Consider the following 17,652-nt stretch of genomic DNA (forward strand, 5'->3'; position numbering starts at 1 on the left):
CCTAACATAGGGCCAGCAACTACCTAGTAAAGAATGCTATAGAAGCCTGGATTCACAAACTGTATAGTTGGAATTTGAGTCCTAATTAATACCTTTGCTTGTAGGGCCTCTTTCTCCAGCTAAACATAAGCTACCTGTACTAGAACACCTCCAAAGCCATTTCCCATGCCTAATGACAAAACTGACTTTTCCCAAAGCAGTCCTTGGTATCTAATGGACATGGGTAATACTAGTGTTCTGTTTGTTAGTTTTGTTTTAAATATTTTATTCATTTGAGAGAGAAAGAAGAGTATGAGAGAGAACATGAAAGGGGAGAAGGTCAGAGAGAGAAGCAGACTTCCCATGGAGCCGGGAGCTTGATGCAGGACTCGAACCTGGGACTCCAGGATCATGACCTGAGCTGAAGGCAGTCACCCAACCAACTAAGTCACCCAGGCACCCAGTTAAAATGCTAGCATTTTAACAAAACTCAAAACAAGTAATTGGGGAAATAGTTCTTAATCTTATTCCTCATTTTCAGTCAAACTAAACTTGCCATATCTTCTTGCTGCCTAATATCTAATTCATATATCTAGGTTATTCAAATTCCTTTATAGAGGCAATAGGGCATGCATCCTGAGCAAACTTTGCCTCTAATTTCCTATATAGCCAAATCTCAGGAACATTTATCTATGACACTAATAAAAAAGGATAAATTCTCATCTGTCTCCTCTGCACAATGCCCAACGCTCAATGAACACCGGCTGGAAGAATATGAAGTTAGATGATGCCCATCAGTGGGGAGATCACTAGATATGGAATTATCAAATACATGCTGATTTGCTGTGTCCTGAGGCAAGTTACTCTCCCTGGGCTTTTTTCCTTCATCATTTAGTTTCAAAGGCTTTTGTAGAACTTAGTGTAACCCGAATGTGGGCTTTTTGGGGGCATGTACCTGTGGCAGGCATGGGGGTTGGTGAGAAGGAAAGATACTAGCATTCAATAAAGGTTTAAAAAAAAAAAAAGGAATTACCTAAACAGGCAAGGAAGGGGGGAGATTATCATGACATTGCAAAATGCTTGGTCACAAGCATTAAGCAAAGAAAAATGAAATAGTGTGTACAATTGAAGCAGAGAATCTATGAGAGATGAGAGGGACGATAAAGGAGAAGGGACTCACCTACAACAAAGAAAATACCAAGGATGGCTAGAGTTTTTTTTTTTAGCTTATAAAGTTATTAGGATGGTTTGTGTCACAGGAAGGTGGCTAGATTTTAGGGTGCAGAGAGTAGGGAGTGGAAGAAGAACCTAAGAATAAAGGTGAGAAAATGAGAAATTTAAGTTTCACTTGGAGGACTGTTGAATTTTGAGACATCTGGCATGCAGACTCTCGTGGAGAAATATAGAAAGAAGGTTGCTGGAAATAGGTATCTAGAACTCTAGAGTAATTTCTGGCCTAGAAGTCTAGATCTGAGAGCTGCTGGAAGGCGGGAGGTAAAGCAAAACTGTGAGATGAGCTTGCTTAAGTAGAAAGAAGACACATGGGGCCAAAACAATGGAGGACAATAACATTCGAAAGAGTTAACGAAGATGGGCTCAGGAAGAAACTACCCTTCTTGGGAAAGTTAATTATTTCTTTCATGGAATGGCCTCACATCTGCCTCTTATCTCCAGCATTCTGTACACTATTTTTTCCCCCAACTAAACAGTTCTTGAAAAAAATCCTTTCAATCCCATTTCCACAATGAGGCCTAACCAAATGAGTGAAAATGACACAATCCTCTTGAATGCCAAATGCCAAATACCAGTGCAGAGCACAGAGACCATTTTGTTCATCTAAAGATTATCTTTTCACTTATCCCCAATCCTTGAAGATAGAAATATTATTCATAATAGCTTTACAGAAAAAAGCATACGTAGTTGTATGGACAAAGTAAAATTTTATCAGGCTAACCCTTAAGATTATGTGACCAAGACTGAACTTCTGTTTCTAGGTGATTAACCTGTCTTTATTACCTTATGTCTCTTTCTAATCTGTCCCCAAAGTCCAGGAACAGTAATAAATAAAAAGAAGGTTACCAAAGAACTGCTTCAGAAGAGGGATAAACCCAGAAGAACAGAAGTATCATGAGGTTTTTAAAGAGAGAGTTGTTTCACTCTGGTTTAGACTAAAGGAAGAGTGATCACCCCTTAATAAAAGGAAGAGAATATCATACCAGGGAAAAACTCTGTTCTAGTTTACTTGTAATAAATCAGTACGTTTTTGCAATTGGGGTACTTAAAAATTTTTGTACTGGCTTGGGTTTGAGCAAAAAAAATTGCTCATCTTCAACAAATATGAAGTATTGTTATATTCTGGCATATAAAATATATGCCCAGAAGAGTTCAAACTGTCTAGGTTATCAAGCTTACTACCACTTGCTTAACTAGCTTTTGCTCTCTCTCTCATTCTGGAGCAAGACATCTTACCTCTTAGCTGTTGCTTACGCAAAAGACTAAATTCTCAAAGAACAATAAAGTGGTTTTAAGAGCACAGGCTTCAGGGGTGCCTGGACGACTTAGTTAAGCGTCTTGACTCTTGATTCCAGCTCAGGTCATGATCTCAGGATCATGAGATTGAGCTGGAGCCCATGCTGGGCAGTGGAACCTGCTTTAAGATGCTCTCTCTCCCTTCCTCCCCCTCCCTCTAGCTCAAGTTATCTGGGGGGAAAAAAAGAAAGCACAGGCTTCAGAATTAGATAAGCTTGTTTTAAATCCCAACTTCACTACTTACTAGTGGGATGATCATAACATACTAAAACCAGTCTCCTTATCTGTAAAATGGGATCATAGTTATACCTACCCTAAAGGACTGCTGTGATGATTATGATTTTTTTTTACATAGTAAACACCAAAATAAGAAAAATACTTCCTTTTATTATCTGGATCAATTTAGACTGACACTGGGTAAGGCTTGGTATCCTAGTGTATCTTAAGAGTGCAAATGAAGCAGTGAGGTACAAATAATCAGTTATGATTAGTATTAAGAAACAGTCTTTGTATGTACACCTCACCCAAAGAATGAAATAATCCTAGTTATGCCTTAAATTTACTTGATTTCTTTCTATTCAATTAGTCAAATGTTAAGGCAGTCACAAAACATATGCTAATAAAAATTGTTTGACTTGAGATTTAAACTTACATCGATATTTATTAAGCACAGCATTCCTGTGGATTGAACATTAATGACTGCTTAGAATAAAAAGCCTTAATTTACAGTGGGAAATTTTTCCAAAGGCCACTAATACATTATTGAATTTATTTCAACTAAAAATTTCCAAGAAAGTATTTAACTAAACATCTCCCATGTGTTATATGTGTTATATTTCCCTTAAGTGTTACATGAAATTTCAACAATTAAATATTACTAAAAACAAATCAAAAGAGTGGGACCAGTACTGCTTTGCTTCTACACTATATATTATTCTAGTTGAGAATCACTGCTTTAGAATTACTTTATTCAAAAAGAGATTCTGGTATAGATAATGAAGAAAGTATAAAGTAGCACTACTGTAAAATTTAAAGGGTTATAAATGTTTTTTTCACTCAAGCAGAACTATACTCAAATAGGTAGATTTTCAGTTGCTTTTTCTCACTTCGTTGTAGATCCAAGTCCTTGAATTCTTCTAGGTAATAACAATACTATAAAATAAGTATGTAAATAACAGAACTTTACAATCATTTGTAGACCTCAATTTGTATAAAATCATTTATGATGAATTCCAGACTTACAACATGACCTGAAATTTGTTAAATCATCTTAGATTCTGAAGCTAAGACTGTCATCTGAAATGGAATGCTTCACCCACACTCTGCTCTCTTCCTTTCTTGATTCTTTCATATACAATTGGTTTTGTTGTCTTTATTTAATGTTCTTCACCTTTGAGTTAAACCGCAAAGGGAGGAACTATGTCCATCCAGAGGGTCTACTAATTCTAACTCTTTGCATAAAGTTGATAGTAAACATTTAGTTAAAGAAAAAGATAGAATAAAATAGTATTTAATGTTATCTAATTACATTTTGTAAGTCAGCATAAGTTTATGTTATGTGGGCTAACCATGCAAGGAGAAAGAACTAAGAAATCAACCAGCTATTTAGATATTAGAAACTAATGAAAAGAGTAACCTTGGAACATAGTAAAAATGGGACGCCTCCTAAAAATTATTCTCCTTGACAGAGACAGCTTAAATAAAAAGCCAATAAACCTTTTCTTGTGATATTCCTTGCATCTGATTGTTACTCACTAAAGAGGAAGCAAGTATAGTAGTTTCTGAAGTAACTAAGTAGAAAAATGGTTTAAATTTGAGGAATAGAATAGCTAGAATTCCATGGACTTTCAGGTTACTTCTGACAAAATTATGCCAGTGAAACTTAGCAGTTTCATATACAGATCACAGGAATGACAAAACTCATAGAAGACCTTGTGGAAAATAAAGTAGACTTTAAAGACTCTTACCTTTTGGATAAAAACCTTGGCAAAGATCTTTTTACATTAGAATTATGAATTTAGGGAAAATAATTTTCTGAACCCAGTGAAAGGCTTAATTGTATAATCATACATCCTAACTATCTATGGGTTCTCTCAATTGCTTGATAACATTCTCTATGGACAATTAGAATTGAATCTAAAGAGAAGAAAAGCTATCCTGAAGGTGGAAAGAGACCAAAGGTTTACTAGTTTAGTCAGGTAAGATAAAGAAGACAATTTTTATCACCATGCCTTTAAGCATGTCTCATAACAAGTGGAAGTTCTAAGTGGGTTAGATCTAGGAATGTGAAGAAATTCAGATGTATAGTACTTTACTCTTCTGACACATTGCTGGATCAGAACAGTATACAGGAGTCCTGTGAAATTCTTGCATAATCACTAGAATCAATGATTACAAAGTGGAAAAACATCCTTGTGATCTCTAAGATATTAAGCAATGTCTCCTTTGCCATTTTTAGAGCTGCATTTATATTAACACCAATAACTTTTGGCCACAAACTGGAACCCACATTCTTGATTATAGCAGCTATGAAAACAATGAACTACAGAATGTTCTCAGTTGAACGTTGACAGAATGTGCAGTGCAACTTATATTTTTACATGAATCTGATTTCTTTACTTGAATGCTTTCAGTGATGGCAATCATCTGATTTTTCTGTTCTACATTTTAGATTCTTGTTGTACATCAAGAATTTATAAAAGGTTTAAATATGAAATATAAAAAGAAGACCAGGATGTCAAGATAAACATCACTGGAGGTTTTCATAGGCTAGACAACATCTGAGAAGGTGTGTTATAGACATTAGACAAAATGAGACAAATGGCTGGAATAAATGACCACTCAATTCCCTTCCAACTCAGATTTATAATTCTAGACTCAGAAAGATAAAAACTCACAGGCGGTATCAAATAAAAAGCCTTTGGTTCTGGAATCATACCCAGGGTTTGAATCCCAACTCTATCCCTTTTATAATGTAACTTCACACAAGTTACTTATCTTCTCCAAAAAGAATAATAGGACCAGACAAGAGGATTCAGTGAGATAATGCATTAGTGTCTGGCACATATTAAACATTTAATATATTAACTATACAGTCTGTACTAGTAAGGTATAGCAGTCAAAATCTAAGTATCATGAAATACACAGGGAACACTAACTTAGAGTGAGGTTATACGGTTTCTACATTTGATTCTTGCCTCTAACTGTATACGATAATTTCTAACATTCTTTCTAGTTACTACATTTTATGATGCCACATTCTAAGGGGATTTTAATGTATTTAAACATTTATCAGATGTTGGTTATGTGCACACTTCATCAAATAAGCCATACACTAGAATTTCTGAGTATACAGTTGAGTGTAGGAGATAGATTAGAGGTGTGATAAATGCTAAGACAAAGCAAGATTTTAGAGGGTGTTTTGGGGAAATATAATCAAGATCAAGGGTCAGGAAGAATATTTTTTAAAGGAAGTGCCACAATTGGGTGGAGAATCTAAAAGGACAGAAGTCTACACACAAATGTTCTAAGTAAAAGGAACAGCATGTACAGTTAGCCATGTTAGAAAACTCAAATAATGAAGACCAGTTAGAAGGTTTTTGCATTTCCACATAAGAAAGAACTGTGTCCTGAATGGGCATTAAAGAGATGGTAGGCTTAAGTAAAACTGACAGAAACAGACGTGGCAGTATTTTGCAATTAACTGGCTATGGGAGATCACAAAAGTGTGAATGTTAAGGAGAGATGCCTCGGTGACAAGTTTGAGCACCGAGAGCATACAGATGACACTCAGAACCATCTATCTACATATTCTTAGCATGACGAATAATGTGAGAAGAGGGTTTCAACAGCATCCTAAGGACACCAGCAACACTTAAAAGAATAAACAGAAAGAAAAAACCTGCCAGGGGACTGAGAAGTAATGAGAGATAGAACAACAAACTGGAAGGGATGGTATCCTAGATACCAAAATTATCAGCCCCAAATTTAAAACTTATGACACGTATCAGCTTTGTACAAATCAGAAAAATACTTGGCACAATAAAAACTATTTAAAAGCTGTTTAACTATGATTACAATTGTTAATATCCATGCATATGTACTCCAATTCTGGAAGGGAATATACAAACACTGAGATAGTCATTGTGTTAAAAACTTGGGTTAGGTGTAACTGTTTATTTTATTTCCCAAACATTCCAAAGTTTTAATTTTGAAAAGGCAAATAGTTATTAATAAAGAAGCTGGGGTACAAATGTCTTATCTAAAAAAGGACTTTAAATATAGTATTTTCTTTTTTTTTTTTAAAAGATTTTACTTATTTATTTGACAAAGACAGACACAGCAAGAGAGGGAACAAAAGCAGGGGGAGTGGGAGAGGGAGAAGCAGGCTCCCTACTCAGTGAGGACTCTAATCATGGGATAGTGACCTGAGCCAAAGGCAGATGCTTAATGGAAGGCAGCTATGCTCACCACTATACCACCAACGCAAGATGCTTAATGATAGAGACCTAGTATTTCCATGTTCTGATGACCTATCAAGTTGTTGTAAACTTTAAACTATGATCTTGAAGAAATTAAGTTAATGCTTGATAGGCAGACTATTTCGACTAAACTGAAGAGTAAACAAATTCTTACAGTTTTACTTGTTTTTGCTTTAAGCAGTACTATTATTGTGGATTTAACTTTAAATCCTATTTAGACATAGGAACTTTATTATAAACACTTAAAATAAGAGAGGTTCTACACAAAGTAGGTGCTCAATTAAAAAAATCCATGTATCTAAAATATAAATTTTGTTGCATACATATTTTAAAAGTAAACATAGAAAAGGTATCTTTATAGAATTATTTACAATTAAGGGCAAATGGGAAACTGACATAGCACTTAGTAGGAGGTTTTACATGTGATTCATTCACCTACTCCAAGAAACATCTGCAGCTCAAAGCAGATTTTTAAACTGCTTCCCCCAAATGTCTGCTATTAATAAATCCTAAATATTAAAGGGTGAGTTCCTTAATTGTTATACTTGGCACAATACTATTCTAGTAAGTACTAAAACTTTTCTAACACATATATATTTGCTTACAATCACAAGCATTAAATCTGAATAGAAGGTATTTCTAATGCAATAAATACTTAATTATAAGCAACTTACCAAATGTATTTTTTTGACAGGTGCTTTAAAAGATGGTTTTATATATAATAAAGGATGACCCCCACTGCAACTTAAGTTCAAAGGAAATCTAATTTATGTATTCACATCTTCACTCAATATAAAATTTTCCCTTATCCTTTAAGTTCCCCAGAGCTACTCTTGGCATACCAGAATACAACTGAGAGCCATGGTTCCAGTTAGAAAGCCAGATTTGAATCCTAGCTCCACCACTAAATGGCTATGTGACCTGAGCAAGTTATCTAATCTCTCTAAGCTTTCAACTTCTTCCCTGTAAACTGAGGGTACTGGTATCTATATAATACAGCTGTTGGGAAGTTAAACAACATGCTCCAAATAGGCCGCATAGCGTGTGACACAGAGTAAGCACTAGGTAGCAAAAATAAAAACTATGCTGTGGAGAAATTCAATGAACATTTGAGCAGAGATTGACAGTATGAAATTCCTAAGCTCAAAGTGGGTAAACTCTGATTTGTTTCATCAGTCTCTCACTTATATTAAACTAGCCTTGGATAAAATTCAAGAGTTACAGAATCAGTGTACTCATTATTGAAAATTTCTTTCCTACATCATGTAAGTTGCATATATAACAAGGCTTGTCTCTCATAGATACATTCATTAGCAATGTTATTTAAATGCTTTAAAAAATCTGACAAATGCTCTGAACCTTTCACCAAAAACTGATCATACATTGAATTCCATACAGTATTTCACAGGGTTCATGATCTTCTGAGGACCACCCATCCACTGACAATTGAAGATGAATATCCTACACTAAAGAAACTAGAAATTATTTTCCTAATTACCAAAGTTATGGAGTTACGTAGTAAATGAAAAAATAAAAAGTTTATAGGATCCAAGACAACTGTTATTAGTTTGCTGCATTTCCTCCCAAGCTACTAATGATTGCAATTACTGTTTTACAAAACTTAAGTTTACAGAATATGATCAAAGTCATGGAATACCATATCAGAAACAATTTAGAATATCACTCAAAAGATAGATGTATGTGTGTAAGGGAGAGGCTGACTAAACCCAGAGGGTTAAAGATAAAGTTAGAAAAAGATATGGTAGCCTATTCAAGAATTTCAAATAATCTGTGATACACTTACAGAATACGTACACCATACTTTAATGAAAATATTAATTTTACAACTGTATGGCTTTGGACATACAACTTAACGCAAGTTGTTCTTCAACTGCAAAATATGATGATTTCAGACTGAAGACTAGGACTTCATCTTAGTCTAAACTGTATTATTCTAAGAGTCCCCTACAAAATACAGCTGTGTAACGCAAAGCCAAAATAAGCAGCTATATAAAACAAGTTTTAAAATTTTTGTTTTCCAAGCAGAATACGATGCTGAAAGGAAATCTTTCATTTTCAGGGCATACAAAAAGTATATTATTGACTTCTAGTATATTATTTTCATTTGATATTGGTTCTCAAGATAAGAACTGAGAAAGCTTTCCTGGCTTTATTTTTACAGACATTTAGAAGAAAAATAAAATCCCAAAAGCAAAGTAATTTAAACTATATTTTATGAAGAAAATGGATATAAGGTCTTTCTTTTTAAAAATAAAAGATTAATATATTAGTTCTCAAATATCTCCTGCGATAATACCTAGAAAGTATTTGGGGCCCTTAACTACACTGTAAGCATCTACAGCAGATGCCATAGCAGTATTTAAGTAATGTTTACATAACACAGGATGTCACTTTATTTTTTAAACTGATTATTAAACACCACTGCAAAGATACAGCCCTCAGCCTCATGAAATTTTGAAAGGATTACATACTCCCAAGTATTTAAAATTCCAAGTTTGAACTTATATTTAATACTATACTCTTAGTTATACAATGTGCTCATTTTGTTCATAAATAGTCATCTCAATACAATAACATCAGGTATAATACATAAAATCTAATCCATTAAGTCTTACCAATTTATGACCTGATGAGACACTCTTGTGGACAACATTCAGTCCTTAGAAGCTAGAATAACCCTCCAACCATGTGAGGGCATCACAACTTTTAAACTTTCGGCTTTCGATCATTATTATGTCACATTCCTCCTCCGATGCTGAATTCTAAAAAAAATTCTAGCAAAGAGTTTAAGTAAATAAGTGTTTTAATCAAATAGCCTTTAAAAATCTTTTATAGCAAAGTTTTATTTTTTACCATGATTACACAACTGATATTTTGTACTTAAGTATTTTTTAAATGTAAAATAATTTTATATTTAATCTGGATACTTCAAACTATAAATTTCAACATGGACTTTCAGGCCATCAGGAATACTTGTTAGTGAAGAGTCAAGAAGAAATGGAACCAATTAAAGGTTTAAGATCATGATCCAGAAATTACGACTTAACACCATTAACTTGCTACAGACAGTTTTGAGGTCCTACAGAATGTCACTTGTGTCTATTATCTGGTTCATATCCATATGAATTTCTAGACTTCTAACACAGGTGAATGGATCAGTAATAATCCATACCAATCATTTAAATGCTCAAGACACATTCAATTTTTATAACTAAATCCTAGTGTGTCTCTATACCCACCAATTTTAAAATTAGTAAACATGGTGGAAAGAATAGAATTTTATTATGCATTTTATATAACAGACGTAACAGTGTATCCTTTTCAGAAGTGGTCCTATAGTTCATCTGTGTATGACCAAAGAACAAAATTAGGGGTAGGAATATTTAATAATGGTAAAAATTACTTAAGATTAATCTTATATTTGTTAAATTTTTTACAAGAAAGCTTTCAATTAGGCATCTATTTTATTTGCTGAAGGGTAATATTACCAACATTTTCTGTGCAGTATGAATACTCATTTCTATTTTTAGTTGTCAGTAATCTGCAGAAAAGGCAACCCACAAATTTATGGGCATATTTTTGCCTAAATTAACTCCCTAAATAAAATGACATAAGGGGGCAATGGAGAGGGGGGAAAGGAAGCCATCACTGAGGAAGATCAAAATATGCAAAGCCATAGAAAACTCAAAGACAGCACTGTAAGGAAACTCTGCAGCAATCTCCAGAAATATGTAACCCAAATATAGGGGGTTGGAGTTGTGCTGTTACAGATTTTAACTTTTAATGGAATTTTTCTATTATACAATGTCTTTGAAAGTCTCCCACACAATCTGAAGATCAGGATTTTTTCCAATTTACAAATATAATCTTTCCAAATGTAATCTCACAACACATTTGACTTCAATAAAATCATACTTTACTATCTTTTGTCAAAGCACAGCCCTATGATGTAATCACCTGGTGAAGGCAAAAACCCATACTAATGAGGATAAGTAGTAGTTTAAAGTTGTGGTCATTTCACATCAACATATTACCAAAACATTTTTAGCAAGCTTTTATGCAACTCTTGTCTCCTATCAACCAAAATACTACCATAATTTAAAAAAGTTCTTTGGATCATTTACTCTTTCATGGGACAAGTCCCATGAGAAGATACAATACCTGGCCATATGTAGCAAAGCATATCCTTCCTGAAATATATGTATTTGTAATGCTAGTAATTTGGCTTGTCTGTGAAGGCTTTGATGGACTGGCCATTTGAGGGGCAGACACCTGACCCTCTGTTAAAGGGCCTGTCAACAATAAGCACGGTTATGACAAATGCCTGGAAAGCCTCTGGAATACAGAATTAAAACCAGTCATATAAAGCCAATTTAGTTATTTTCCTATGACATTTGCAGAGAAAATTTTGAAAGGGTGTGTGCATTATACAAATACAGGGCAAATTAAGGACTTAAGAGCTGTTTACATTTAAAAATACAAAAATACAAAACTTCCATTATCAGATTTTTCTCCACCATGCATTTTCAAAATTAGCTGCTACCAGAGGTTACCTTTGAAGGGTTTCAATGACCAAATTCCAACATGCAGGAAATCCTTATTAAAAATTCGAAATAAAACTAGGTAACTGAAATGTTTGTAGATGAACATAGTTAGGATTTAGATAGTCTTAAAAAATGAATTTAAAATTAGAATCCTCCCCAAAATGAATATTTAGAAACTTATTCTGATATATCAATCATAATCTCCAATCTCTGGCAAGACTGCTATCAAAAATAAATCCCAAACATTTCCCGTATTTATCACTTCATTTTTTCTTTTTTAATTTGTGAGGAGGAAAAAGTCCCACTTAACTGAGAGTGAGCTACTAAGTCATATAGTATAGTCCAGCAAATACTAGGTTTAAGTTTATTATAATTTAGCTAATATTATGGCAATTTTATATTGATAGAACAAAGAGAGCACAGGGCGAGAAGGTGGATGACCTGCAATTTCCAAGTCACCAGAAAACTGATATGGGAAATCAAACAAACATATAAGAGTTCCTAATGGAACTTGCTATTTGAATAAATGTCCTTAGCTTTGACACAAAATTTCACTTTCAAGTGTATACCACCTTCTTCAAAAAGTTCACTGTATTGTTTTGAGAAATCTTAGACACAATAAATAAATGCTTGCTTCCCTAAATGTCGGAAGTGCTTATTTTTTAAACGGAGACAAAGGGGAAATGAGGCCACCCTTTATGCTCCCAATAAATTACATATAGTCCTTCCATAGACTAAGTATTGGGGAAATGAGGCTAGGAATATCAAAGATAAGCTTGTGAAAAAAAATTAGTCCAAAGATAAGAACACTGCAAAGACAATGTGTTCTAAGAAATTCACATATAAAAAGACATACACAATTAGAGAAAACCCTTTTATCTGTGGATCAGCCAAGATATAATTTAAGATGATTAGCTATGTTAAAAACTAAGTATGAGAAATGTTAAGAAAATGTGTTTAGCAAGCTATGCATCATATCAAATGTACCTATTAGTGGAAGAAAATGCAAAATACATGGCTTAAAAAAATTCATACAGCTTCAGAAAATACCCCTAACAAGATAGGTTATTGATATTTTGGTATTTTAATAGAGCATGTTCATTAACAAATGTTTATACTCCCCATTCTTTCAAAAGGAGTAGAAATAGCCTATAGAGGATCAAAAGAAATAGAAATTGGGGGTTGGGACAGAAGATAAAAATGGAAAAACAGTAGATGGAAGCCAGTTATATATTATTCAAATACATATGTGATAAGGAATAACAGGCTTTGTTAATAGAAAGCGGGATATCTGACCGAGCTTTTACTAACAACAGCTATCATTAGGAAATACAGCTACTCTTAAAATTTAAGATAGCATGACATATTATGCTTTTAAGAGTTATTATCGCATTTCTTGAAACAAAGCATGTATGACCATTCCAGACATACGTTTAACACTATATTCTGAACTAAGTTAGCAATATCTAAAACAGAAGTAGATGCTGCAAATAAATTTTTTGAAGATGAATAGTTAACAGTCACTCTGAACAGAAGGAGTGGGGATTAGTCACACTAAACAACTCCTTCCCCTTCTTGTTACCCTTCAAATAGTGTGTAGATGTAGGGAAAGAATATGTTCTTTATCTTGATATACCACCAGGCAGATATGCAGTAAGATCCATTTCTGGCTTCCAAGACACAAGTTATATATACCACTATTTCTGAGCTAAATACCACAATTAAAAACTGGGAAAAAAAAAACCAAAAAACAATGAGCACCTTCCAAACCTTTTGGTATTTATAACCAAGATCTTTAAACTCTGAAACCAACCAGGAAACAAATTTTGCATAAAAATGCTATTTCTTAAAGATAAATATCATTGAATACATGTTCTAAATTATTACCATCTATTTAAATTTACTTCTGTCAAATATGAAAAATGTTTCAGAGTAGTCAGCTGAAACCTAAACACAGAAGCTAATTTTGGGTAAACTAATGCATTTGAATACTTTATATGATCATCACAAAAATCTAATATATATCTTGATTTGGTGATTTAGAATATTAGTACAAGTTCGCACATGTACACACAGAGAATGCCAAATAGAATACAGTCATTTCTCTCATCTAACTATGTACGAACCCAAATTAATGAAACAAAAATATAAAAAATTCCACTTAATATTTTTCTTCCCAAAAGGTTGCAAAACTATCTGTAGGTTTAAGTTCACTGGAAGAAGTATGAATTTTAAATTTTTTCATTGTTGAAGACTGGAGGGAAAATAAAACAAAATAGATGTTAGGTTTGTTCTGATTCAACAACTTCAGGCCACATATTTAAATGTCCTTTTCATCTGAACAAGTTCAGTAAGTTTTTTTTTTTAATTAAAAAGCTTTTTTACAGATTCTGCAAAAAAAAATAAATAAATTGGGTTTAGCAAATTAGTTTACACACTAATTCACACATACAAATTTCTGTTCTAGTCAAAGCTTTGGTTTACTTAAAATTATTCTGGTGAAAAGTAAAAATAAATTAACACCACCACCACAACCGTACCAACTATTTTCATCTATTTCAACTGTGTCTCAAATTTCACCCTGAAAATAATTACTATGATTTTTCAGAGTAGGCTGTGATGACTTATGTTAAGAAAATTCACTAACTAAAGAAAGTGGTAAACACATGAGTAGAAGCATCTAATAATGGATGAGCTGTCAATAATTTCCCATCACCAATTCTGACGTCTGGTTATATGATGAAAATAATGTCAGCATGGCAGGTGTCCCATTTCAGCTAGTCATAGCAAAGCTAAAAGAAGAGAAGAAATGCTTAGGATCCACTGAAACACCACATCAAGCAATGAGATGTAGATCTGTGGTTAAAAATCTGGCAGTAGACAATTAACCTTAGGCAACTATCAGAATAAAACTAGGAAGACACAACAGAATATAAAGGATAGCAAATACATAATCTATAAACCCAAGAGTTGACTAAAATGTCTTCAAATTACACTATTTTTTCCAATTCCAGATAATTAGAATCCCAACTTAATAGATATGTGTGTGTATACATATAAATCATGATATAGACAATAACTGGTACATGAATATACTTCAATTTCTGTTCTAAGAGATACACCCACATTAATGTCTACATGTTCTCCTTCTCTTGCCATCACCCCCCCCACCCACCCCCAAAATCTGAGAAACAAAAGACCTCCTCTTGTAACATTTTTCGAGTCCCAGTAGCTGTTTCAGCTGAATTTTAGGCATCTTACCTGTCTCTCCTTCCCACTCCTTATAATATGGACTTCTGTTAGGCTACTCTAATTCAAACTTTAAACAGTCCTACAGAAGACTAATGTAAAAAAAGTATTTATTTATATAAGACAGAAGGAAAAAAGACAGGTGTTTGATAATTAAATGTAATCTGTGATCTTGTATTGGCTCTTGGATCAGGTAAAAAATGGTCATGAAAGACAGTGGGATAACTGTAAAATCTGAATATAAACTCTATATTACATATTAAATAACAGTATATCAAACCTGAATTTGCTAATTAAACTGCTGTTACATAACAGAATCTTCTTAGGCAACATATGCTAAAAGTATTTTTAGGTCAAATGGACAGGATATCTGAATCTTATTCTTAAATGGTTCCTAGATAATATGTTAGGATAATAAAGCAAGTAAGACAAAATGTTAATGTTCAATCTCGGTAAGATTGCTGGAGCTCCTTTTTACTCTTGTAGTTTTTCTGTAAAACTGAAATTTTTTCAAAATAGAGAATCAAACATTTTCCCTTCTTTTTGGTTAGTAAATAATAGTCTCAGAATCGTCCAGTCTCGTAAGATCACTTGTGCTCTTCAGAGCTTCTCCTGTTCTCTAAAAGTAGGCAGTGTTTCCCAGTGGCCTGGCTTGACCCTCTTACCCTACTCTCCTCACTCTTGACAACCTCCGCCTTTCCTAAAGCTCAAACTCTAAAATAAATGGTCTTCAATATCTTCTAGCCTTAGCTTCTCTAACAAATTGTGTGTCTGCAGCTCCAGTTGTTAACTGAGTTTCCACCTTGACTTTCTACCAGCTCACTCAACCAAAAGTAGCTAAAACCAGAATCTCATTATTATTTTCACTTTTCCAAACCAATTCTTTCACTAATACTTTCTAATGGTACCACCATTCCCTCAATTAGATTTGAGACTTTGCAGTCAAGTTTGACGGCTTCCCTATCATATCTCTTAAGTTGTAACATCGTCTAATTCCTACCTTCTGTTAACTATTCTTCCCTCCTCTCCATTGCCTCATTCAGGCCTTCGCTACCTTTCTATTACCTTTGGTTTCTGTCCAATCCAGTATCTCTTCTCTGCTGTCTTCAAATGATTTGTGCACCAAATTTAACTGTCCTTATCTCATATGCTCTTTACTTTCACAGTAGCTCACTGTATTCCCCAAGCTGGAATTTTCCCTTTCCCTCAGGTCTTTCACTCTGTATGACCAAATTCTACCCACCTTTCAGGTTCCAACTCAAAAGGTCACTTCCTAATGAAGCTTTGGCCAATACCTCCAGCTGTACTTTGAGAGACATAAAATGTTTGAATTTTAAATGACAGTTATCACTTTCAGTCATGCAATGATGTTCTTACCTATCTTTTCCCATATCAAGATCCAGTTCATTGGTTTCTCTACTGTGATCACCACTTAATTGCCTCTGACATGGCATTCTTTCCTAAGGGTTTGCTAGTCTTCCATTCCTAAAGCAAATACACAGCTCTTGGAGGTTTTAAGTAGGCCAGTGTTAACTCACAACCCTGAGATAAAGACCTGTGCAGAGACTTAGGCACCCCTCTTTCATGTTTTCTGATAATCATGGCCAACAATGACAAAGCAGAAGTAACTCAATTCCAATGCTTTCCTTAACTCTTCTTTCCCATTTAGAACTAAGTGGGGGGAATAAAACTCTACAGAATAGGGATTTTTAAAAGTGGTTTTAAATCTCATTCAAGGTCAACATTGTTTACATAGCCAGGAAGACAGTTATTAATTGTATTCATGTTAATTTATAGTGATGGCAAGACTATTTTGCAGAGATGCATCCACTTGCAGAAAGTAAGCTCAAGCCTCTCTTGAAACAACCCCCTGGCTATCCAGGTAAAGTATAAAGAAAGTAGCTTCAAGTTTCCTTTGTATTTTGAATAACTATCCTATAGAAATGGAGTACAGTAGGTCTGTAATCATCTCTTCCTATTTTTTCTAGTTATAAAAAGATTGCCTAAAATTATATTAGTTTTTGTGATGGATCTGTAACTTGCTAATCAATACTGTAAAAAGCAGGCAACATCTAGGTATTTTTTACTCTACGTTCTAAACTGAGCAATCTCAACTTTCCTGAATTTACATAGAAGTTCTATCAATTTCTCAATTTCTTCACATGCTTCAGATTGTCTAATTTATAAATGCGATCATCCAATAATAGCTAACACTTCCTGTTTTAATGTCTGAACATTTATCCTTAAGTTTTTTTAAATAAATCTGAGATCCATTCCTAAAAGGTGTCAGGTCACTAAAACTTTGTCCTCTAATTTCATGTCTTTGATTATCCTCTATTGGTTATCCATAACTGAAATAGGTCAAAATGTAATCACATAATAAATCAAGTAAGTACTAAGTACAAATTATTAGAGAATATATTTGGGGGGCTTACAAAATAGTTTGGGTTCATAGGCTCATCTAATAAGTAGAGATTATCTCCTAATAAGGAGAGAATATTTAACTAGTAACAGTCTTCAACAAGTAACTCACTATGGTGATTCTTCATAATTACGTAGTTAATCCTTTAACAACATGGGTTTGAACTGCACAGGTACAGATAAATAAGGATCTTAATTATCTGTGTTTATTGACACACAGTTGATATATTTAGTTTCATGTGTACAACATAGTATAGTGAGTTACATGAATTTTTTAAGAACTTAAATGTATTTTTCTCTTATGACTTTAATAAATTTTTTCTCTTAATTTGTAAGAAAACAATATATAATACATACAACATACAAAGTATGTGTTAATTGACTGTTTATCACTAAAACTTCCTGTCAACAGTAGGCTATATAGGCAG

At 33.7% G+C, this 17,652-nt stretch overlaps 1 protein-coding gene across 4 annotated transcripts in view; it reads right to left on the bottom strand.

Moving 5' to 3' along the window:
* The window catches only part of TSC22D2 (TSC22 domain family member 2), a 48,060-nt gene that overhangs the window by 12,879 nt on the left and 17,529 nt on the right, over positions 1–17,652 (bottom strand). For 2 of the 4 annotated variants that reach the window (XM_032345630.1, XM_032345623.1), the window contains one exon: positions 9,653–9,784. The exons of the other annotated variants lie outside the window; for them this stretch is intronic. In XM_032345630.1, the coding sequence (XP_032201521.1) occupies positions 9,742–9,784 (43 nt within the window). In that variant the 3' untranslated portion in view covers positions 9,653–9,741. Of the gene's footprint in view, positions 1–9,652; positions 9,785–17,652 lie in introns of those variants that run through there. 4 annotated transcript variants of the gene reach the window in all.

Source organism: Mustela erminea, chromosome 1 (genome assembly GCF_009829155.1).
Source record: "Mustela erminea isolate mMusErm1 chromosome 1, mMusErm1.Pri, whole genome shotgun sequence".
Lineage (NCBI taxonomy): Eukaryota > Metazoa > Chordata > Mammalia > Carnivora > Mustelidae > Mustela > Mustela erminea.